The 23,128-nt window shown below is 43.6% G+C and overlaps 2 protein-coding genes across 13 annotated transcripts in view; one reads left to right on the forward strand and one right to left on the reverse strand.

Annotated features, from left to right (window-relative positions):
* Positions 1–22,930, forward strand: part of ACAP3 (ArfGAP with coiled-coil, ankyrin repeat and PH domains 3) — a 78,915-nt gene extending 55,985 nt beyond the window's left edge. For 2 of the 11 annotated variants that reach the window (XM_039367232.1, XM_039367228.1), the window contains exons 25-26: positions 119–180; positions 11,987–14,881. In XM_039367232.1, coding sequence (XP_039223166.1) covers positions 119–180; positions 11,987–12,093 — 169 coding nt within the window. In that variant the 3' untranslated portion in view covers positions 12,094–14,881. Of the gene's footprint in view, positions 1–118; positions 1,917–3,496; positions 6,694–11,986; positions 14,882–15,510; positions 15,646–22,411 lie in introns of those variants that run through there. The other 9 variants (XR_005559642.1, XR_005559635.1, XR_005559637.1 and 6 more) reach the window with 9 other exon arrangements.
* LOC120319014 (phospholipase A2 homolog otoconin-22-like) lies at positions 15,554–20,590 on the reverse strand. 2 transcript variants are annotated; one of them, XM_039367279.1, is made up of 4 exons: positions 19,269–20,590; positions 18,756–18,900; positions 16,324–16,430; positions 15,554–15,757 (listed from the first exon to the last, which is right to left on the reverse strand). In XM_039367279.1, the coding sequence occupies exons 1-4, from the start codon at positions 19,306–19,308 to the stop codon at positions 15,612–15,614; spliced, it is 438 nt and encodes a 145-aa protein (XP_039223213.1). In that variant the 5' UTR covers positions 19,309–20,590; the 3' UTR covers positions 15,554–15,611. The 2 variants fall into 2 exon arrangements, with proteins under 2 accessions (XP_039223213.1, XP_039223212.1); XM_039367278.1 differs by lacking the exon at positions 15,554–15,757 and having other exon boundaries at positions 15,787–16,430; positions 19,269–19,392.
* Positions 22,931–23,128: the final 198 nt, after the last annotated feature.

A 23,128-nucleotide genomic window follows, 5' to 3' on the forward strand; every position in this document is an offset into this window, starting at 1 on the left:
TGCTGCTTCCTTAGTGCCGAAGGGTTTAACTCCCAACTGCCTGTACGATCCCTGTTTGATCCAAGTGCCGTTTTCTCCCTTGGCCAGCTAACATGTCTCCCCGGTTCTCGTCCTGCAGGCTGCGTCTGGCTCGGATGAATGAAGAGATGCGTGAAGCCGAGGGCCCTTTCGGACACCCAGGTCAATATACCAACAATAGCCCTACAGAGCTTCAGTACCGAAAATGTATACAGGAGTTCATCAGCCTTAACATAGATGAGTGTTAGTGAGAACTTCGGCAACCTCCGTGTTTTGGGTCAAAATTTAAGGAAGCTGAACTGAGCCCAAGGAAAAACAAACAAACAAACAAAAAGGAAACAAACAAACTCTAGACGTGTGTTTTGGGGTAGGGGAATTTGCTGACCGAAAGTTTCCATTCAGAACACGAAAGAGTGGATGGGCTGAAAGCTGCACAGCGAGAGGAGGAGAGCGAGAGAGGACCCTTAAAAACCAACCGAGATCAGATTTATTTATTTATTTATTGCTGCATTTTGGTTCAGGAGGAGTGGGTGCATCTGAGCTTAAATCTGCCCTTCGGTTCCCCCACCACCACCACCAAAAAAAGCAACTGACTGTCTGAATGGTCTCTCCAGGCCTAAAAGCAGGGTTTGGAGGCGAAATGTTTTAAGGAAAGTGATCCCAAACGTGCAGCTGATGGCGGCTTCTTCTTAATCTCTCTCTCTCTCTCTCTCCCTGTATCTGTCTCTCTTCTTTGTCTTGTGCACACCCTCGGCCATGCCGATGGCATTGCGGCAGGAAATCCAAATCGACGGGAGGGAGAACCAGAACACACGAGACACACGACAAGCATGCACACATACACAGGAACACGTGGCCAGGAACGAGATAGCCCCGTTTTGAGCGTGGAACAGGCAGGGGTGAAGTTCAGCCGGGCTGCCAGTTTGGTGTCTTCTGGGCACATGCTGCAATTCACGGATCAAGAGGCACTGGGGTTGGGGGGGTGGAGAACCTCCCTCCCTCCCAGGCTGTCAGGTTCCTGCAAGCCAAACGCTTCCTCTGGCGATGACTGATTTATCGTGGGAAATTAACCAGGAGGTTAGCTTGGCTGGTTAAAGCCATAACTCAGCCACTTCCAAGATGAGGACGCAATCCCTGCAGGGTGAAGACAGATGTTTTAATTCAGGCTAGGTGGGCTGGGGCGTGCGGGACAGGCTTGCCTTTGCACCCAGAACAACAGAGTTCTGCATCCGTGCAGGAATGGTTGGCCAGTTGGCTAGCAGCAGGGAAGCCATCGCCCCAGATGTTCCTCCTCCTCCTCCTGGAAAATTCAGAATGGGAGTTTTGAGGTGAGGCAACTTCTGAGACACTTGATCTGGGCTTTTAGGAGGTGCCTCTTGGCCCAGTCCTCAGAGCAATCCTCCTGAAGAACTTCACTGATGAAAGACAGAGAGAGGAATAAACCAGTCAGGCAACTGAAGGGTCACCTGATTTCGTACTACTTCTGCTAGAGGCAATCGACTTGTTTCCAGTGACTATCTCATCATAAAACACACCTCCGTGCTAAAAGATCAAAATCTCTGCACGTAGAGAATTAGCACGTCTGGGACATCTTTCTCTTCCTCATATGCTGGTTTTCTCCGTCCTCGGATTGCTGGACTGGAAGGTCCCTTCCAGCTCTATTCTGATTGAAATGTCCTTCCTGTATTGGAGGAAAAATGCGGTGGTCATCATTCGTGGATATGGAGGAGGGAATGCAGACCTCTGCCTCAGCACTTGTCTTTTGTAAACTGTATTTTATCCTACACACTTAAGCGCCTCCAGCCAGGGAACTAATATGGCCGCCTATCCTTGAAAGAATACCTCTGTCTTCGTCCTTCAACTCTTGCACCTGTCTTCACCCTCAACTTCCCAAAGTGGTGAGGCTTGGAAGAATGAACTCATCGCTGGCGATGGGTTTCCTCCCCCCCCTTTTTTTTTCTTTCCTCCCCCCTTTTTTAAAAAAAAGAAAACACAGCCACAGCCAGGGAGCAGCTTAACCTCTCTCTCTTCTCACTTCTTGAAGCAACGTTTAGCTAGATAGCTAGAACAAACCTGGGTAGGGGCGGGTGGTTGATATCCCTAAGTAACCAAATTCCCTGATCAAATCTTTTGGGTACTGGGGATAGAAATAGTTGGGGTTCTTCTTCTCCTTCTCCTTCTCCTTCTCCTTCTCCTTCTCCTTCTTCTTCTCCTTCTTCTTCTTCTTCTTCTTCTTCTTCTTCTTCTTCTTCTGCTGCTGCTGCTGCTTCTTCTTCTTCTTCTTCTTCTTCTTCTTCTTCTTCTTCTTCTTCTTCTTCTTCTTCTTCTTCTTCTTCTTCTTCTTCTTCTTCTTCTTCTTCTTCTTCTTCTTCTTCTTCTTCTTCTTCTTCTTCTTCTTCTTTGCATGTGCACTCTTATTAAGGCTGTGATTCCCCTTCTCACCAATGCATGATTGCAGAGGGCTCACAGAATTCCAGAATTCAGGTTATTGGGGGGTGGGGGTGGGCACTATTTATTTTATTATGTTTTTTTTTGTTTTTTTGTAGAACAGGAAACAGTTATTCTCGAAACCCACTCTGGGTTTTTAGGTGGTCTTGTTCAGAAGACGGATTTTACTTTAGAGTTAGAAAGTAGGCAGTTTCTCTTGAGGGTGTGTGTAAACTCCAAAGCAGACACTGGTTCGGTGATATTTTGGAGGGGAGGAAGAAGAAGGATGGAAAAAGATGTTTCTCAGAGTAGGGGAAACCTCTGCAGTGCCTCCTTGGGACAGCTTGGGGTGTCTAAGGCCATTCTCTTCTTCACCTCATTCTGCAGCATCAAATCATGGCCTTCTCCTTTTCAATCTTGTGCTGAGCCATAGAGGGAGGCTGATTTGATTTGGGAAGTTTGGGAAGTTAGGTGGGCATGCCTTGAGAACCACGGTCTAAGACTCAAGAGTCTTACAGCAACTGTGGCTTTTGCAGCCAACAGGTGAAGTCTGTCATGGCTTTGAAGAAGGGTTAAGTCCAGGCGCTTTCTCAGAATTCTTCCTTCAGATTTCCAGCTGAGTCTGGTGGTGGTGATGGTGGTGACAGAACCAGGGAGGTAGGAAAAGGCTGGCACATTGGGGGGGGGGAGTGGGATATATATTTTTTTCCTGGGCAGCTTTTAGGGCACGGAAGGTCTCTGTTCTTGCTCCTCACCCCTAGGAGCAATGGGGTCTGGAAGAAAAGTAGAATAGGAGCAGTTAGAAAGCCGTATGAAAGTGAGACTTTTGTTTCACAGTTGGCAAATTGGGATGTTCCAGAATGTTGAGTCGATTCAAACGGGAGACTAAGGCTTGGGGATTAGATCCCTTGAAGAACAGAGAATCTACTGGACACAAGTTTTGTTTGGCTGGAATCCAACTTCTTGAATCGGCTTGCCTTCATGTTGCTTGTCAACGCATGCTGGCTCCAAGCTACATTTTTCTCTCTCGATTGTTTCCTTCCATCTGCAGCCATCATCCCTTGGCCAACTCAAGGGCACTTGAGCATCCAGGTCTCCTAAGTCTCCTTGCAACGTCATATTTGTGTAAAGGCCATGGCCTCCTTCACATGACTTTATCTGATCATGAACAACCTGGATTATGTAAGTCATCAGCCTAGCTCTCTCTCTCTCTCTCTCTCTCCACGATGAGGTCATCTTGTGTGGTTGACACAACGGGTCCAAAGAGATAGGTGTTCTTTTTCCCATCTGTCCTCTCAACTCCATTACCTCTGCAGTAATGGGCTTCCAATTCACATTTACACCCCTTCTCCAGATAACTAGTGTCAAATGTAGAGCGGCTGGCATGTTGGAATAGCCATACATGCATGGTGTCCAGCCCCTATGCCTTCTCCTTAATGTACAACTTACCCTGGGTATATTTTTGCAAAAGTAGGAAGCCAGATGTCATTTGCATTTCATTTTTCTGCTCAGGAGGTGTTAGGAGATGGCCTTTCTTTTCTTTCTTTCTTTCTTTCTTTCTTTCTTTCTTTCTTTCTTTCTTTCTTTCTTTCTTTCTTTTTTTCAACATCATCATAACCATCCTGTGAGGTCTGGTTAGGCTAAGCTTGTGAATGGTCGGCCTGGAGTATGCAGGAAGGTTCATTGCTTCTAAGGACTGTGCTTTTTCCAGTGGTTTTATTTTTTGAGTGGATTATGCTTTTGACCATCATCAAGATTTTATCAATCCTGTGATAAAATAGAAACATTCTTTACAAATACGTGTTAATTCAGTCTTCCATCCAGGTTTCTTCAAGCTTTCTGTTGATTTGGATGCTTTGCTCATGAATTCTTGATTTCTCCCATCGCCTGCTATTGATTTCCTCCCTCGATTCTTGTTATTCCCTGATTCCATCTGAGATCTCCTCCTCCTCTGGTTAGATTCTGCTCCATTCCAGCTGAAGACACAGAACCGAGAGGAAGTATTCAGATGCATTCTTTACTCCACCCAGTTATCCCTTAAATGTAATTTTTTTAAAGGGATGTGCTTCTCATCTGCTGGATTAGGCTGTCTCAGTGCCTTTGGAGATCCCCCTCCAAAAAAAGTCTCGTGGGACATTAGACCCACTTTTAGAAACAAAAATGATGAAATTGACAACTTGCATTTTGGGCATGGTGAGATGCTGTGCGGAACACACAGTTCGAGCAAAATCGGAAACCATTACATCCTGAAAGTGTTGTGAGCAAGAAACAGAAGTGGACATTGTTGCAAATTATGATGGCCAGACCAGCAAGCCCATCTTACTTAATCCTGATAATGCCTTCTTTTCAAGTAGAAGGAGAATTTTACTGTTTCTCAACTACTGTTGTGTCCTCTGCTCAGGAAATTTGGAGGAAGACAAGGGATTTTTTTTAACCAGAGGTACCATTCTGGGTGAAAAAAAAGCAGCCGTTTCCCCTATGCTTCCAAACAAATGTGATAATGCCTCAGGATTAACAGCTATTGCATGGTATTATTAAAGGAAAGGACCACAAATGAGAGATGACCAATCATGAGAGATGTCCTTGGCATTTTAGGCCAGCCAGCCAACCAACCAAGAGGGAACGATTGCCCATCAGTTACCAGGACATCTGTTTCTACTAATGCTGTTTTTACTTTTCTCCATCATTTCATTTTCTCCCTGTCCAAAACCAATTCTTCCAATCTTGCGGTCATCCCTGTTTGAAACTTCTACATCCCCAGATGTTCCTTCTCGCCCAATCTCACCCAATGGCAATTCCCAAGGTTCTTGAAGAAGGCAGGTCCTTGTGATCTTTCACTGAGTCCAATTCTGGTCTAACTCAGTTCCTCTGGCAAACTCTCGTTAGGAGTGATTGTGCCCATGTACAGGAAATGGTTGAAACCAGTTTGAGATTCTCCAGAAGCGCCCTTTTTGGGGAAACGTCTACAGTGTATGAAACTGTGCTGTGATTGGGCCTGTTGTCTTTCTCTCTGAACTCGGCTGGAACACGTTTCTTCAGTTTGAGGTGGGCAGACAGGGCCTTTTTTGAGGAAAGGCAACCGAGGACCGAAACGGCGTGAGCAAAAGGGAGAGACCCATTATGAATGGCCTCTTCCGGGCTCTCCATTCCATCCTAAGTGAGGAATTGCTCTCCGCTCTTCTGACACGGTGATTTATGTATTTAAGATGTACTTTCTCTAGATGCAATGTATAAAATTGACTTTGTGCACTTTTTTTCCTATTTAACAGTATTGGGTTCTCTCTCTTTCTCTCTCTCTCTTTTTTTTTTTAAAAAAAAGATTTTTAACGTTCTTTTTATTATGAGTTATGTGCTGTCTTTTTAAAATGGGTGACGTTAAATATTTAATTTATTACTAAAGATGCCCGGGGGGACCATTGCAAGTATTTTTTATTTATTTTCCTTCCACCCACCCCACATTCAGTATCCTTTTTGGTGTATTTAATGTCATTTTTTTTCCTCTCTTTTGTACAGTTGCTAGGGAGTGTATCTTTTACCAAAAGAGATAATAATCGACCAATTCATTTCATTCCTTCTCTCCTCTACATACATATGTATGTAGGTACATACGTACATATGTATGTATGTATGTATGCATGTAGAGGAGAGTAGGAAATATATATATATATTCTTGAAACTTTTATTTGGCTTTGGTATAAAGCCTTAGAATATCAGGGATGAAATGCATCACTACAGTTTCCAAAATCGGCTGGGTTGCCTCCCAACTAACTTAGTTCATCCTTTGAAACTAAGTAGGATTGGAGCCATGTCTAAATGTGTGTGCACAGCTTAAGTGGCTAGTGGTTGTGCATGTCCACTGCGACAGGTGGGTGGGATGTAAGTTGGAGACAAAATTAGAGCCATGCGGGGAAAGCAGTAAGAAAATAACACTAAGTTTTAAAAAAAAGTTGTGAATATGTTGAGTGCTGTTTCCATAGGAATGTGAGGTACCCAGGAGTGCTTTGCCCATAAAACTCTATTCGCACATGCCGCGATCCTAGGTCTGCAGGCAGCAGATGGCATCAGTTCCATTTAGAACAGTGGTTCTCAACCTTTTTAATGCTGCGACCCCCATCTGGTCGTAAGTCGTGGGCTACTCAACCAGTTGTAAATCGAGGACTACTCAACCGGTGCAGCACCGTTTGCAGACTGGGACTTTTGGCGGGCTCAGCAGGGCAGAGACAGCCTGGACAATTCCTACTGGCTTTGGAAAGCCAATAGAATTAGGCTCTATTCAAGAGAGTCTATTCTATTGGCTTTCCAAAGCCAATAGAATAAAAGGGAGGAGCACAGCTAAGGAAAAGGGGGAAAAAATGGCGGACTGCGTTGTTTGGCGACCCCCGTGAAATGGTCGTTCGACCCCAAATGGGGTCCCAACCCACAGGTTGAGAACCACTGGTTTAGAAAGTTGACCCGAGTCAGATATTGGAACGGATTCGAAAGGACAAAATGTCCAAAGGGTAGCGGCTGTTCTGTTCAGCTGGGTGAGTTGATTGACTGAATCTCCTAATCCCAGTCTGGGTAGAATTTCCCCCCAGTCTTCTTCTTAGAACGGCATCGCCTCAATTACTCAATGGGACTTTCCCTGCCTGCAGTACACAACTGTAGCACAAGGGGGCAGGAGTTGATAGTAACTCCTAGCGGGAATAAAATAAAAGGCGAACCAACCCAGCGTTGTCTCCAGGTTTGGTTTGTACTCCTGGCTCCCAGCTTCCGTAATGATGCAAGCCGGGAAAAGTTACTTCCTTCCGGGAAATGGGAAGTGCTGTAATCCAATTTCCCATCCCAAAGCAGAGGGGGGATGTCAGGTTGACGTAGCATCTTTTCACGTTGCACGTCTTAAGGCTGTGGCCCGAATGCTCACGTCTCATAGGGATCTCGTCACTCGATTTAGATCCTGCCTGTCTGTCCTCAAGGAGCACAAGGCAGCAGATCCAATACGCCTGCTCCCAGCTTCTCCCTTTAACTCCCCTTGGGCAGTGGGCTGGACTGAGAGAGAGTGCGTGTGACAGGCCCCAAAGTAACCCAAGGTGCTTCCATAGGCGAGGCTGAATGTGAACCAGGGTCTTCCTATAGCCATTGTCCTGTGCCTTAGCACGGTGTTTCTCACCCCTGGCAACTTTAAGACAGAGGGCTGGCTGAGGAATTCTGTCTGCCTGCCTTAAAATGGCTGAAATTGAGAAACGCTGCCTTAACCAGTACAGTACAGCAGTGTTTCCCAAACTTGACCATTTTAAGGCATGAGGACTTCAACTCCCAGAATTCCACAGCCAGCAACGCTGGCTGTGGAATTCTGGGAGTTGAAGTCCACATGCCTTAAAATGGTCAAGTTTGGGAAACACTGCAGTACAGTAAACCCCGTGGGGCGGCATCGGATTAACTCTGACCGGAGGACCCCCCCGCGCGGTTGTGCTCATTCTTTCTTTAGGAACTAAACCGACTCATGGAAAACGACACGTGGATGTTTGCTGCAGTGCTGGGCATCCTCACCTCAAGGAAAACGTTATTTATTTTTATATTAGAAAAGGAAGACATTTTTGTATTATAAAGTTAGGAGTGCCGTCCTGAATTCCGGCCCTTTCCAATCCAGGGTCCTACACTTCCTATTTCAACAGCACTGAATTAAATAAAGGGGAAGGGCGGTGGATGGTCGAGTGGCAGTTGCTGCTTTTTTTTTTTTCTTTTTTCTTTTTTTTTCTTCCTGAGCTAGGAGTTATGTATTTGGCCAAATCACTCGGTGACCCTTGCTGTCTTCAATACTAGAGGAGATGGTGGGAACAGACCTCATCGCTCAGGAGAAAAACACTAGTTTAGTGGAATAACCCAGGGGAGAGGGATGGAAAGGGACTTTTATGGCCAACCTTCCATCCTTGACTCCCAAACGTAGCCACCTGTTTCAGCTGGATGCACAGAAACCTCTGAGAGCCACCAAATGTACTGCTCTAGTTTTCAAGTTCCAGAAATGGTGGGTTGAGAAACTGTAAATACATTCCTGCATCTTGATCCCTCTTCTATTCTCTTTAGAATTGCTTTGAGGACAGTCTTTGTAATACTGGTTCCTTTTTTGTTTTTGTTTTTTTATTTTCCTCCTCTTTCTTGGGGAAAAAAAAAAACCTCCCCCCCACCTCTTATAACTTCCTATCTTCCGCACCTTTTCGCCCTACTTGGTCTGTCTGCTGAGTGCTGCTTTTGAACCTGACTTCTCTGTATGTTGTTTACCTTTGTATGATTTTTAACAACAAGGAAAGAAAAAAGTTTGGCACCTACAGAGAAAAGCCAAGGGGGGGGGAGGGCGGGGGCAGGGGGGGAGAGAAAAATCTGATGCTCTGATGTCTTACTTCCTTCCTCTTCTTCCTTCCATTGTCTCTTGGAAACACTGTTAATAAAAATCTAGAGTAAACGCTTTTATCTCCTTCTTCTTCTTGCACCTTGGTGTTTATTTTGTCATCTCCCACTTCTTCCCCTCCTCCCTCTGCCTTGCACCTGCATATTAACGCTCAAGCTTTGGGACAAAAAAAGAGAAAAGATTGGCCTTAGCCACAATGTATATGGTCATTGTGATTTGGGGAGATTTGGGTCTTAATGGAGTTATTAAAGCACCCCGCTAGAATTAATTAAGCATTTTCTGCCACGTTTTCTCCAGCAATGATTATTATTTGCTGTATTTCAGTGAAGACGTGCACCTAATTTGTAGCTGGAGACAGGCTTAACTGGCCGTGAGCCTTGGCAAAGCTATTTCTGAATATTGCACAGCATCATTTAATGTCACCGGATGCTTTTGGGACGCTCCCAAGCAGCGATGTTAAGGCTCCTGTTTCCCAGAGTGACTTCCATAAAGATGGATGGTCTTGACTCTTCTTGAAGTTGTCCCGTCCATTTTAAGGTCATCTAAGCAAAATATCCAGAGTCCATCTTGGCTGGACTTGAAAACTAAGCAGGATTAGAAGCCAGTGGTGCTTGAGTGGTGGTGGTGGTGGCCTGGGATACAGGCTAGATTGGGCGGTCAAGAAAACATCCCAGGAACTCCAATGACAAAACTATTCGATGCTACTAAGGAAACTGCATCGAGCGAAACTCGGGGGGGGGGGGGGTTCCGTCATGTGAATTATTTGAGCCTGGCATTGGCTACAATTACATTCCAAAACTGAGCAGGCATTCAGATGACAATCTTGGAAAGTGTTCTGAAGCCTTCCGGAACCGTTATCTTCCAAAATCAAGCATGGACTTGCAGGACTGCTGCGTGACCCACAGTGCATCTCACCTGGCCAAGTTCCACCACAGGTAGTTTATGGCTGCTTTCAAAAAAGGACACCAGGTCAAAAGGTTGGGCTGTTGGCTTAAACGTGCAAACTTAAAACGTAGGTATTCGTTTTATCCTCCAGGGAATCAGCTGGGGACACGATGGGGGCTTACACTTCAAAGTGTGGAGAGAGAGAAAAAAAATGGGGGGGGAAGGGGAAAACAGCAATTTACCTCTCCTGCCCTTTCATCATGCCAGCTTCCCCAGAGGTAATACAGATAACAATTCAGGCAAAAACTCCCGTTTACAAGCAAGCTTGCAGATAGCAACTGGAATGAGACAAAGCCAGTCTTGAATTGAAAGCTAAAAGCTAGGGTGATTTGCAAAGAGAGCTAGCAGGAATCTGGCCATCAGAAGCCACTTATAACAGGACCTACAAATGGCTCCCGAGGAAATGTCTTTTGAACAAGAACAAGCAGCCAAAAAAGAGCGATCCCCTGCTCCATTTGCACCCTGGATAAAGATCCCACTTTAATGCACGTCTCTTAATATTGTTACGATTAAGAAAACGGACTTGACCTGTCTCCTTTTGCTCAGCCTAGTTACCCAGATGGAAGAACACCTGGTTGATATGTGCCAAGACACCGCATAACCCCTTCAACTTAGGCGTAAACTGAAGCTCCTACTATGGTTAACTTGAAAATAACAAGGTTCTCCTCAGTCTGGGGGTGTAAAGATTTAAGTTGAAACGATTGGTGGCGATTCCTAGAGCCAGGATTAAGGACGATGATTGCCACAAGGATGCTGATTTTCAATTATCCCAAGCTTCCTACTGATCACTGGGTGGAGATCAACGAAAAGAGATAAATTTAGCCTTCTCTGCACCCTGCCTAACATTTAATATAAGGATCTCTCCTCTTAATTATCTATTTCTGCCAATTTAATCTTCTTGCTGCATAAACGCATCACTGTGCTATTTCCTTCAGGGTTCTGCTTGCTCTTAAAAACTGTCAAAAGCGTCAGTCCATTAGATTTGCTTCTCTTTCGCTCTTATTCTGTAATGGGCCTGCTCAAATCTGTCAATTTTCAACAATATGCTTCTGCTCCCAACCATACGCCGAGAACAGGTTATGATGTGTAAACTATTGTCCTTTTACAACGTTCATTGAAAGTGATGTGGATATCAAGAAAGATGAAAAATTCACACCTTTTTGGGGGGCAGAATCCAGCTAAGTTCACTCTGCAGCCAGAGATGCTGGCGGTTGAAATGTTTGATGCTTTCCAGTTTTCCACAAATTCTTCTGAGACGTGGGCGTTCCAAATCATTTGATCTTGTTTCCAGCTGGAAAGCCGTTTCTTAAAACTCCTACTTGGTTTCCATTTCCAAGTTTTATACAAAATTAGGGCTGTAATCATCTGGACAATTGTAACAAGCTGTTTGTGTGTGAAACATTTTGCTGATATGTTAAAAGAGTAACACAGCAGTAACAGATGGCCCAAAAAGAGCTTGCACACACAAATGTAGCTGTATCAAAAGTTTATTTTCCCTTTTGCAGTGTTTGAACATTGTGGACATATGCATCGTTGATAAAAATCTGAACTGGGAGATTTCAAAAGGAGAAAAAAAAACCTGCTACGGGAAATACACGCAACCCTCAGTTTGGGATTTAATGCTTGAAATATCCTTTTGATCAAAATTCAGGAGGAAACGGGAGCTAAGAAGCAATGTTAAGATTCCTGGAGAATTTTCCTGGCCTTCAAGATAATTTGCATGTGCATGTTACTATCCAGCTGAGCAAAACATGCTTTTCTGCTGCCCGTAATTTCTGCCTTTTCCACCCAGAATGTCTGGGCTCTGTTGACACCCTGAAACAGCAACTACTGTGTCGTGCAAGAGTTTTTATTTTGTCTTACACCTATGTAACCGGTGCGATTTGTGTGATGGGCCAATCAAGAAAATTAATATTACTGATTACACTAGTCCTAGATACCATACCCCCAGCCAGAGAGATTTACAAGCCACTGTTGACCACTTAGCATGTGGCACAAACCCAGTCAGTTGTGGTTTCCGTACTAAATCGTGGCTTAATGGGATGTGTGAACATGGCCAGCATTCTCGGGCATCTAGCCTTCTTCTCCCAAGAAACTACGCTTAACCGAGATGTTGTGTTTGCTAGCAGGAAAACCAACGTGCATGAAATCCCACCTTCTCCTTCAACTGGTGTGATCGATGCAAGTGTTGTGTTTTTCTTTCTCCCACAGGAGATGCCACTTACCTTGACATCTTCCGGGACTTTTCCCACATGGCATCCAACAATCCCGAAAAACTCAACCGCCGTAGCCTTCATTTCCACCCTTCTTACCGATAGCTTTCACCTCTGGCGTTTACTTCTGATAACCTCAAAGCAGTAACCAAGACGAGAGGTCCTATGTGACAAAAAAAAACAACAAGGAGCTTGTGAAGAGCGGAGTCTATCTGAGATGTGATGTCTCTACCCGTCATCCAAAACATGTACCAGTTTTGACAAACCTCCCCCAAGGAATTTCCCCCCCCCCACCCCCCCCCGTTCCCAAGACTTTCTGAACAATATGGCACGGCCTTGTAAATACATCTGCCAGAATTATTAGCCACAGAAATGGATGAACAAAAAGAGAGTTTTTGCTACAACTTTCTTCCTTGCTAGCCGGGGAGTCTTCTTCACTAGCTGCTGGCAGCTGGTTGCGAGTATATGACAAGAAAGGTCATGATGATTGCGTGCCAGTATTAGATAGGGAAGGATTATTCTCATCTATTATTAGTCTTGGCTCAATGGGGTCCTAAAGACTATGATTTAACTGCAGCTTATTAAAGAAAATACAGTTTGATGGGACACATCCCAAGGGCAGCTGCGTTCTGGGTTAGCATGAAGTCCAATTCAGACAATCTCAAGTCCTTCTCTCTTCTTTCTGGACTTGAAAAAACTGTTCCATAAAGCAGAAAATGGCTTTGTTGTGGTATTTCCCCCCCTGTAATAGTACTTAGGATGTTTTCACTGATCAGAAAGTTCCTAACGGCACATTTTGTTCCCAGGGAGTTGATTTGGATGGCATCACTGTTGCTAGAACTTGAACCTTGAACCCAGGACTGCCATTGAACCCAGGACTGCCATTGACTGGGGGTACTTTCAAACAGGTGTGCTGCTTTTTCTCCTGCCTTTAATTATTTTTCCTTCTTAATCTCGGGCTCGACCTATTTTTCCTGCTTCCATTAACGCCCCTAACCTGGTGTCAGTGTGAAGCATTGTGGGAAACTAAAATGGGGGTTTACCTCTACGGAGATTCTCAGTCATGCAGTTCATGGTTGTCCCAAAGGTGCTTTCTGAAGCGTCAACTGGACTTCCTTTGTTTTTCCTGGAAGACGTTTCACTTCTCCTCCAAGAAGCTTTTTCAGTTCTGACTGATCCATTCTCCACCATTCAGTCAGAAGCAAAACTTCTTCTTATAGGAAAAACAAAGGCAGCCCCATTGCCTCTTCAAAAAGTACCTTTGGGATAAAATGATGGTCAGGCTTCCTTCCAAATGCTGCTCTGAAATAGGAATCCAGGACCAACCTCCCTGAAATTTTGCACCTGTCATTGCCAAGCTGCCACGACTTCCCGAAATGAATGGGCTGGCCAGCACTGTCCATTTGGGGGATATGATTGGTTCCAGCTTTTCTTCCACTTTTATCGGGAGTTTTATTTTTAGGGATAAATGTAGGAACTTGCTGGGGGGGGGGGAGAGGGATGGAGGGGCTGTGGTTGAAAGAAAATGTTGGTGGATGTGGAATTCCAAAGCTGACTTCCTTGCTGGTGGTTGGTGGGTGAGAACCAACAGTCGCACAGATATGCCTGCAGATTAAAGTCATTATTAGGTTTCCTTCTTTTTTTAAAAAAATGGAGAGAGAAACAGAAGGCAATGTCTTCCAGGAACTAACTAATTTCCTTGGCAAAATGGAACCTCTTTGGTGAAAGCTGAAGTCTGATTATGGGGGTTTGAATTTCAATTGTGTTCCAGAATACTTGACGTGGCCTTCTGGGGTATTGTGGGAAACTGAGGCGGCTGGCCGGCTCGTTGATAGCCATAATCCACCATCGCCCTCCGTTGCTTGCTAAAATATTTTGATCATAGTTTTTCTTCCTTCTCTTTTTTTAAACAGCAAGAATTAATGGAAAGTATTATTTTTATATATATATAAAAAAGCTCATATTGTTTCATAGTTTTGTTGTTGGTTTTTTTGAACAAGGTTATAGGGAAGAGTTTGTACTGGTACAGACGTCTTCTTGCAAGTGCTTAATTTTTTTAGTGTGTATAGACATCCTTGTTTATGTGCTAAAAATGTAATATATCTCCAAGCAAAATATAAGTATTTGTAAAATCTTGGGGAGCTGGGGGGGGGAAGAGTGGGAGAGATGGACAGCAATGCCTTATTTACAAGAATATAAATAAACTTAGGAGAGATTTTTCTTCCAATAAACCAACTATACTTTCCTTGTAATTTTTTCCGGTTTGGATTTCTTTTAAGTTGGTGAGAAATTATGTCATGCTATATTTTATAGGATAAATTTTATTGGGAACAGTTTTATGGCCTGGAAAGCCAGGTGACTTTTATTCTTTTTTTCTTTTTTTTTTTTGAGGTAAGCTAGAACAAGTACTTTGTGTCCTAAGATTAAGAAGCCAAAATGTTTTCCTTTGAAATGTTTATACTTCTGCTTTCTTAGTAATGCTATTAAATTATATGTTAGGGAGGGATTAACTGCAGACTTCTAAGAACAAAAACATTTTGGATGCTTTAAAAATGCCCATGCCTAGAAATACACACTGCAGATGTATGTATGTACAAGTAGTTGTCAACTTACGAACACAACTGAAACCGGAATTTCTGTTGTTAAGAAAGGTGGTTGTGCCTCGTTTTATGACCTCTTTTTCCCCACAGTTGTTAAGTGAATCGTGTCATTAAGGCTGCTTGTCGGAAGCCAGCTGGGAAGGTTGCAAATGGCCATCCCGTCACCCATGGATGCAACAACTAGTGTAAATACACACCAGTTGCCAAGCACCCAAATGTTGATCACCAGTTATAAATGTGAGGACTGGTTGTTGGTCACTTTTTTCAGTGCCGTTGTAACTTTGAACAGTCACTGAATGAATGGTTGTAAGTTGAGGACTGCCAGTTCAGCCTCTTTTTCTTACCTCCGTCTCTTCACCATTTCTCAACCTGCGAACAGAGGGTTCTAGCTCCGCGTGCCACAGAGGAGCTAGAACCCTCTGTTTGCAGGTTGAGAAATGGTGAAGAGAGTGTGACGTGACGTGGGTTGCACATTTGTTTATGCGTGTGTTGTTGGGTTGTATTTCACATGTGACAACGTGGGGTTTTGGCAGACCCCATCCTGGACTGTTAGTTTGCTTTTTTTGAATCCTTTCACTTAGGAGGAAACAGAAGCAGTGAATGTGAGTGCCAACACACAGACAGTTTTCGTTTGGCTCCGTTTCACACTTGTTCAGCCCCATGTCGGCTTCCGTCTGTTTTTTCACCAGTGCCAAATCAACACAATCTGCCCCAAAATGTCTTTTTTTTTTTTAAACTCCCAGCTTGAACAGATGCATGTTTTCTAGCATGGATGTGATTTTTTTTTTCCCACCCCCTGTGGAAAATGCACCAGGTGCTTTCCAGGCAAACGGCGCTGAAGAACAAGAGGGTAGGTTGATGACGTATTTATTTTGCCCTAGGTTAATGCATATATCATTGGCTTTTCTTATTTCTTATAAAGACAGCTTTGCTCTCCTCCCCGTGCGGTTCCATTTTGCAGAGAAATGACTGAAAAAAGCAGACAGAACTTCGATGGGGACAGCGGCTGCTTCGAAAGGAGCTTCAACAAAACGGCCGCTGGGCCCTGCAGCTGGCCACTGGAAGGTTTCTGAATTGAGGGCTGTAGCTGAAAAGATGTTTCTGGAAGCAACTGGCAGCTTTCTGGTCACACTCACACACCATTTTCTCACAGCGATCCCTTGACTTGACTGCGGAGAGGGGAGACCATGGCGAAGTGCACATATGAGGATAAACTGAAGGTAGCCCACTGTGACTTTGTCAAATTAAAATACAGTTGCTGGCATGGTTCATCTCAGGAGTGTCCAACCTTGGAACTTTAAGACTTGTCGGCTTCAACTGCCAGCTAGGAGGAATTCTGGGAGTTGAAATCCACAAGTCTTAAAGTTGCCAGCGTTGGACACCCCTGGTTTATCTGGTTTTTTTTTTCCTTTTTCCTTAAAGAAAAGGGTGTATGAAATCTGGGATTACATCTCCCCATGCAGCCCACAAAGGCCACTTCTATTTTACAAATTCTAACCCAAGTGACAAGTAGCTACAAATAGGCCAGCTTCTGGACTAAATTGTGTTTTAACCAGCTACCACAGTCTGGATAACTGCAGCTTGCAAACATTAACGGCTGACTTCCCACATTGCACAAAGCTAAATCCGAGCAGTCCAGCGGGCCTGCTTAGCTGGACCTTTCCCCTTCCTGTTTGACCTTCATGCAGACGGCTATTTTGATCCAATTCTCCGGTTCGGCATTTCGTTAACTTACCGCACTTGATTTTATCTCCCTGGGCATAGAACCTGTAGGTAAGGACTTTGGGGTTGCAGCCGTACATCTCCACCTTGTTGTAACAACAGTCATGGCTGTGGCAACATCTTTGGGTAGAAAAAGAAAACGCATGTGTCAGATCTTACCCGTTTGGTTCAGAAGCGATAAATGAAAACGCATCCGAAAGCTCATTCTGGAATGGCGTGGCCACCAAACGCCTTCAAGTGTTGTTGTTGTTGTTAATTGCGAAGTCGTGTCCGACCCATCGCGACCCCATGGACAATGTTCCTCCAGGTCTTCCTGTCCTCTACCATCTTCTGGAGTCCATTTAAGTTCACACCTACTGCTTCCGTGACTCCATCCAGCCATCTCATTCTCCGTCGTCCCCTTCTTCTCTTGCCCTCCATCTTTCCCAGCATTAGGCCCTTCTCCAGTGAGTCCTTCCTTCTCATTAGGTGGCCAAAGTATTTGAGTTTCCACTTCAGGATCTGGCCTTCTAAAGAGCAGTTGGGGTTGATCTCTTCTAGGACTGACCGGTTTGAACGCCTTGCAGTCCAAGGGACTCGCAGGAGTCTTCTCCAGCCCCGGAGTTCAAAGGCCTCCATTCTTTGGCGCTCAGCCTTTCTTATGGTCCGACTTTCACAGCCATACATTGCAACTGGGAAAACCATGGCCTGGACTACACGCGACGCCTTCAAGTAGAATTATGTAATGTCTCCAGTTTTGTTTTCTTAATATGCAACCCTGAGACTCTGTGTCCTCAACCATTCTGGCTAAGGACCCTGGAATAAATATAATATTTATTCCTCCTCCTATCACAGAACGAACTTCTTGCGATGCTCTGAGAGTCCCGGTACGATTTAGGGCACGGGTTTCCAAACCTGGCAACTTTTGAGAATTGTGGACTTCAGCTCCCAGAATTCCTCAGCCCGTCATGCTGGCTGAGGAATTCTGGGAGTTGAAGTCCACAAGTCTTAAGGTTGCCAAGTTTGGAGAACCCCTGGTTTAAGGACGGTGAAGCTCTTATAGGTTAAATAAAAAAATTAAAAATAGCAGTAAAATAAAACATGCCACATCCTTCCCACCCAGCCAGCCAGCATCTTGTAGCAGAAAAATTTCCAAGAAATGAGATGAGGTTAAAGCAGTGGAGATACTTTTGCTTTAAAATCAACTCCTGTATCTCAAGGCAGCTGAAGGAAATTAGGAACGGCATACAGGTGAGGCAGCTGGCCGGCAGAGTTCTTCGCTGCTTTGCATTGAATGGAGACTTCCCTGTGTCTGCCAAGCAATGATTGACTGTTTTCTGCAAGACAAGTAGTTCAATTTGGCAAGTGAGCTGCCTGCAAGACTGTGCCTGTTTTATGTGGATGTCACAGCAGAAAAGAAATATCTGAAATCAGCAGATCATTCCTACTTTGGATCTGGATGTATAATTCAGCCAGAGGCTTCTTTGTTGGTTCTGGAAGTTTCCGGTGAAGCAAATGAAATATACTCATTTTAAGAACAGGTAAATTCAAAAATTGCAAGGGTGGGGTGGGTGGGAGGAATCGTTTGTTGGCATAACATGTATTCTGTCCGGCAAAGAAATTAGCAATGCATGCATAAAAAATGAGAAGGTCTTTTTAGTTTTAATCTCGGTAGCTTTCTGTGCATCTTGTGTGAACATCGTTAGTTATTTTGTCAGTTCGTTTATTATGTTTCTATGCCGCTGCAATTTGAAAAGGCTAAGCAGCCTACATGATATGAACACGTTAACGCAGGGGTCTTCAAACTTGGCCCTTTGATGACTTGTGGACTTCAACTCCCAGAATTCCTCAGCCAGGCATGCTGGCTGAGGAATTCTGAGAGTTGGAAGTCCATAAGTCATCAAAGGGCCAAGTTTGAAGACCCCTGCATTAACTGAAAAAAAAATCCATGGCGCATCTAATAAAAACATTAAATGTCTAGGTGCTAAAATCACAACAAACCGTATTAAGAATAGCAAACAAAAGGATAGGCAAAAAAAGAGTCAAACCCATAAGAAATGGTACAAATCATGAACTTAACTGAATTAACTCCTTGATAAAATTAAGTTTTTTTAACACCCTTCTGAAACTCATCAGGGAAAGAACCAATTTGATTGCCCAAAGCACTGGCAATGCCCCTGAAAAGCAGCACTTCGGTACAAAGTTAGAAAATGAGCTAATTTGTAGTCAGGTTAAATGTATATGTGAATGTAGTTTCTAAAAACAGTGCCCCCAAAAAGTCCACTCTAGCTCTGATTACACCCATTTTCTAATTTCTCCCACGCCTGTGGAATCCACCCGTACTAGGCCTGGGCCATCCAACCCTTTTTCCACGTATCTTTTCAGCATGAAATCCCAATGCCCCCTGGATAGTCGGCAAAGGTTGATACATTCAGCCATGGGAGGGAAAACGAAGGTACCTCTCACCTGTCGATGGCGTCTACAGGAAGGCCTTGAGTCCCAGCTCCGCAGTGGCACCCATAGTTGGTGAAGTTAGCCAGGCCGTAGGTGATGGTACTGAGCTGGATCAGCTCATTGAACTGAGCAGGTGAGCAGGTCACCAGAGCCAATCCTGAAAAAGGAATTGTTCGTTTTAGGGAAGCAGAAAGGGCTTTGGAAGGAATCGCGAGGCCCCTAGAGTCTCTTCTCTGCCTTAGTTGACGTGTTTCTGTTTTCCTTTCCCAGCAAGATCCAGGGTGATGCTTGAAGCAATGCCCTCACTCCAATTTGGCTTAACGGTGGAGCCATCTCGGAATGAGGGTCACTGTCTCTCCATTCTCTGGGAAGCAATTTGCACCGTCCAAAAAAGGATGTAATTGCAACCACCAAATGAAGCACAAATTGGGAAAAAATCCCTCCACGTCTCCCGAAACCGCTTTTTTAAAATAAAAGACATTGTAAAGAGCACATACAATTCCACTCTCAGAGGAATTGACTTACCACAAGCCAAAAGCAGTACGGAGAGGACAATAGGCTTCATTTCGGTGGTGGAGCAATGTAAAACGAATCTGGTTCAGTTGCTGGAGGGCTGGTTTTCTGCAATGTTTCTGGAACCACCTATCGCCTTTTATAAGCAGACCTCAATCAAATCCTTGGATGAAATAACCTATCCCTCCGGCCACTGTTCATAATAATTATACCCAAAGACCAAAACAAAACAAAGCTACGGACCATAATTATCAAGCAGGTCTAAAAACACTGGGATAATTTTGTTGGATAGAACCCAAGCATATATATTTCTTTGGGCCACTGACCACTGCTTTTTATTTACTTAAAACCTCAAGGAAAACAACAACTTGAGACAAGGTGTATCTTGGTTTAGTGAGAGGCAAATCAATATATGTTCTGGTCAATATCATGCTTGTTTAAGCGTATGCAGAGGTCCATTTGAGATTAACGTGCATTTTTTTCTTTTTTCTTTAACCTTTGTAAATGATCTGCCTGAAGAAGTGCATGTATGTTCTAATTTTAAGTCTTTTTTTCCCTTCAAAATCTCTCAATTCTAAATCTGTTGTTATTATAAAACGCATATTTTCTATATGACTTTTAATGCTGAAAAGGGCAGGACCATTTCCATCAAGACATTATTTCAAGAATTACAGTTTTGGCTGATGGGTATCGAACCGGCAAATGTGTGAATTAACCAGGAGAGTATTAGTTATTCCTTTAAGAATGGCAGTAGCTCATCTTTCTTTTTAGTCTATATTTTGCTAGGCCCAGTGAGGTGCTCTTGGTTTTAAACCATATAAATAGATTTGATCTGTGGAAGAGGATAGATGAAAAGATTGTGGTCATCCCCAGGGTACTGATGTTTCCATGACAGATTGACAGGCGATGCCCTGTCCTCATTTCAAAAACAGGGAAATGTTTTGATCTGATAGCCACATTGCCTTTGGTCAAGCACAGTGATGGTTTTGTATAGCCACAAGCCATTTTGTTTAGCTGACGCACATCCTCCATTTATACATCCACGGAGAACCAATGAGACAGTCTTTCCCTCTCTGTAGTTGTGATCTGCTTTACTAGGCCTTTTGTGACAAATACCACCTGCCATCTGTCACCTAGAAAGAGTTCAGATAATGAATGATTGGAAAAAGACAAGGGTGGCCTGGAAAGACCACTGTGGGCCACATCTGAATTTTTTGCATACACTGAGCTATGATTTGTCTCTATCTACTACTAATATTTTTCTTATCTCTGTTGAGTTCTTGTTCCTCCTACAACTGATTTCTGGCCATTCCATAATATTGAAGGATATTATATATAATATAATAATTATATTATTATATTATATATAATATAATATAATATAATAATTATATTATTCCCTCCCTTCAATAATGGAGGGAACAACTTGTTTCCAGAGGTTGTGGGTGCTCCAATACTGAGGCTTCTAAGAAGAGATTGGACAACCATTTGTCTGAAATGGTATAGGGCTTCCTGCCTTGGGCAGAGGTTGGACTGGAAGACTTCCAAGGTTCCTTCCGACTGTTTACGCTACTCTACTCTATTCTACTCTACTCTACTCTTTCATCTTGTGGGGAATTACTCCATATTAATTGAATGAGCTTCTTGTGTGGAATTAGATCAGGGGGCCATCCAGTCCAAGATTCTCTCTCTCTCTCTCTCTCTCTCTCTCTCTCTCTCTCTCTCTCTCTCTCTATCTCCCTCCCTCCTTCCCTCTCACTCTCTCTCTCCCTCCCTCTCTCTCTCTCTCTCTCTCTCTCTTACACACACACACACAAACGCACACACACAGAGACAGACAATATTTGACATCAACTGTTAAGTGGCTCTTTTAAGACCTTAAGACTGAACGTGGTTTCCTCCAGCAAAGATCTACAAGCTAATTCCAGAATTCCAAAGAAAAGAGACCACGGCATAGAAAGAACAAAAATAAAGTACAGAATATTATTATCTAAAATAAATGGATGGTTCTTTCATTCATCTCTACTTGATTACATGTTCATTACATCGGAAGGAACAGGGAGGTTGATCCTAACATTGCTTTGTTTTCTTGTCCGCTGATTATCACTGGCTCAAGCAATAAACACCGATGGAGAATGAGGTGATCTTAGGGTATTTATCAGCTGAGGTCATGGGCCATTTCTAGTCTTGAGGAACAGAAAACCACCCGCTAAGGCGGCAATTTGGCAACCAGAAGGAAGAGTTTAGTCAGAGGGGAGAAACAGTGGATCACGTTGTGGAAGAAACCCGGAGGTGAAACAGACATTTAACATTTTGTCAGGCTAGTTAAGGCAAAATAGCATGAGAAAGAGTCAGCCTTCTGACGTGGGCTGATATCCTGGAGATGAGGAAATAGTTCTCAAAATATTCTGTTAGATAATTTGGTTCGATCAACAGTGGGGGTAGCACAGTAAAGTGTTCATGGGTTTTTTTTTGGAGTCTTCTATAATCGAAAGCTGTTGGGTTTGATGACCTCTTCCGTTTGAAGAGAGAATCCAGATCGTCTTTTGCATCCTATACTGCAGCTCCTTAACCTCCAAGGTGGTGTCTGAAATTATTCATTGTTTTGGACAATTCCAGCTGGCGTTTTATTAGCCCGGCAAGTAGGTCATGATCAAGTAGCTCCATTAGAAAACCAGGAAAGAAAATAATATAGCTTGACCCCAGGTCAAATGCTCAAGGAGGTTGAGCCTTTCAGAGCAGCCAATGGAGTGACTCACAGTGTGGAGCGTTGTTGCCCCATTTTTCTTTCGCACATGCGCACGTGGAAAATTAAGAAGGAAAAAGTATATGTAAAAATACACACCCAGATTTTTCAATGACCTTATGAGATGACCCTTCCTTCCTTCCATGCAAGTTAATGATTTGTTTCAGAAGAAACAACGCCCTTTGGAATAAGATGTCCTGGATCAGGAATGCAAGATGTGGGACCAGTAATACAGTATCTTTCCTCCTGCTAAGAGTTTCAGCCAGATAGCCTTCTCTGGGACACGACGTTCCCACTCATCTTCCCTTTTCATTTTTCTGCTTCTTTTTCTATAGGGCATCCATTCCATTCCATTGCTGGGATGATGTTTCTCAACCCTAATTTACTCAGAACTTAATTTCTCTTCCAGGCATGCCTGCGTGTGTTTTAAGTCATCCGCAATGGAACAATGAAAAGGCTTGAAACCAAACCAGTTCTTATTTCTGTTCTCTCTTTGGGGAATTCACAGAAGACAGAGTAAAGGGCAGAAACTATGATGTTCAGATATGACCTCCTCACCCCACCCAAATTTCGTGAGATTTCGGCAAGCTCTCAAGTGTGATTGCCAAAATGTGTTGAGTAATTTCTCATCGAGACAAGGATGAACATGACAATGGAGAAACAATCATATTCCAGAAACGGGTAGCCATATTTGATAGCTGGCAATTCTTGAAGGAGTGAGAACTGTGGTGTACAATTTAAACCTGGCTATCTCTTAATCGCTTCGCACTGTTTTATAGTGACGACATCTCAAAACCACAGACTTAGATCTCCTTTAATCTCCTGGTCTCGTGGTGACTGCTGGTAATAGATGCTTGCTTACATCCTTTGCATTACATTTCTTCCATGTCATGTATGTCATGTATGTGTTTCACTTTGAGAGTGGGCAACTAAATTTCATTTTTGATGTGTGCCATTGTGCCCACAGTATAAAAATGACAATAAAGGTTATCTTATCTTATCATCTTATCTTATCTTATCTTATCTTAATCTTATCTTAAGTTAGGCAGGAATAATAGAAGAGAATATACACTATGTGGTTCAGGGTTGAATTGTATAAACCTGGGTGCTCTCTTTGCTTGCAGAT

Source organism: Crotalus tigris, unplaced genomic scaffold, assembly GCF_016545835.1.
Source record: "Crotalus tigris isolate CLP2741 ecotype Arizona unplaced genomic scaffold, ASM1654583v1 scf7180000020588.15403103151:6194809, whole genome shotgun sequence".
Taxonomy (NCBI): domain Eukaryota; kingdom Metazoa; phylum Chordata; class Lepidosauria; order Squamata; family Viperidae; genus Crotalus; species Crotalus tigris.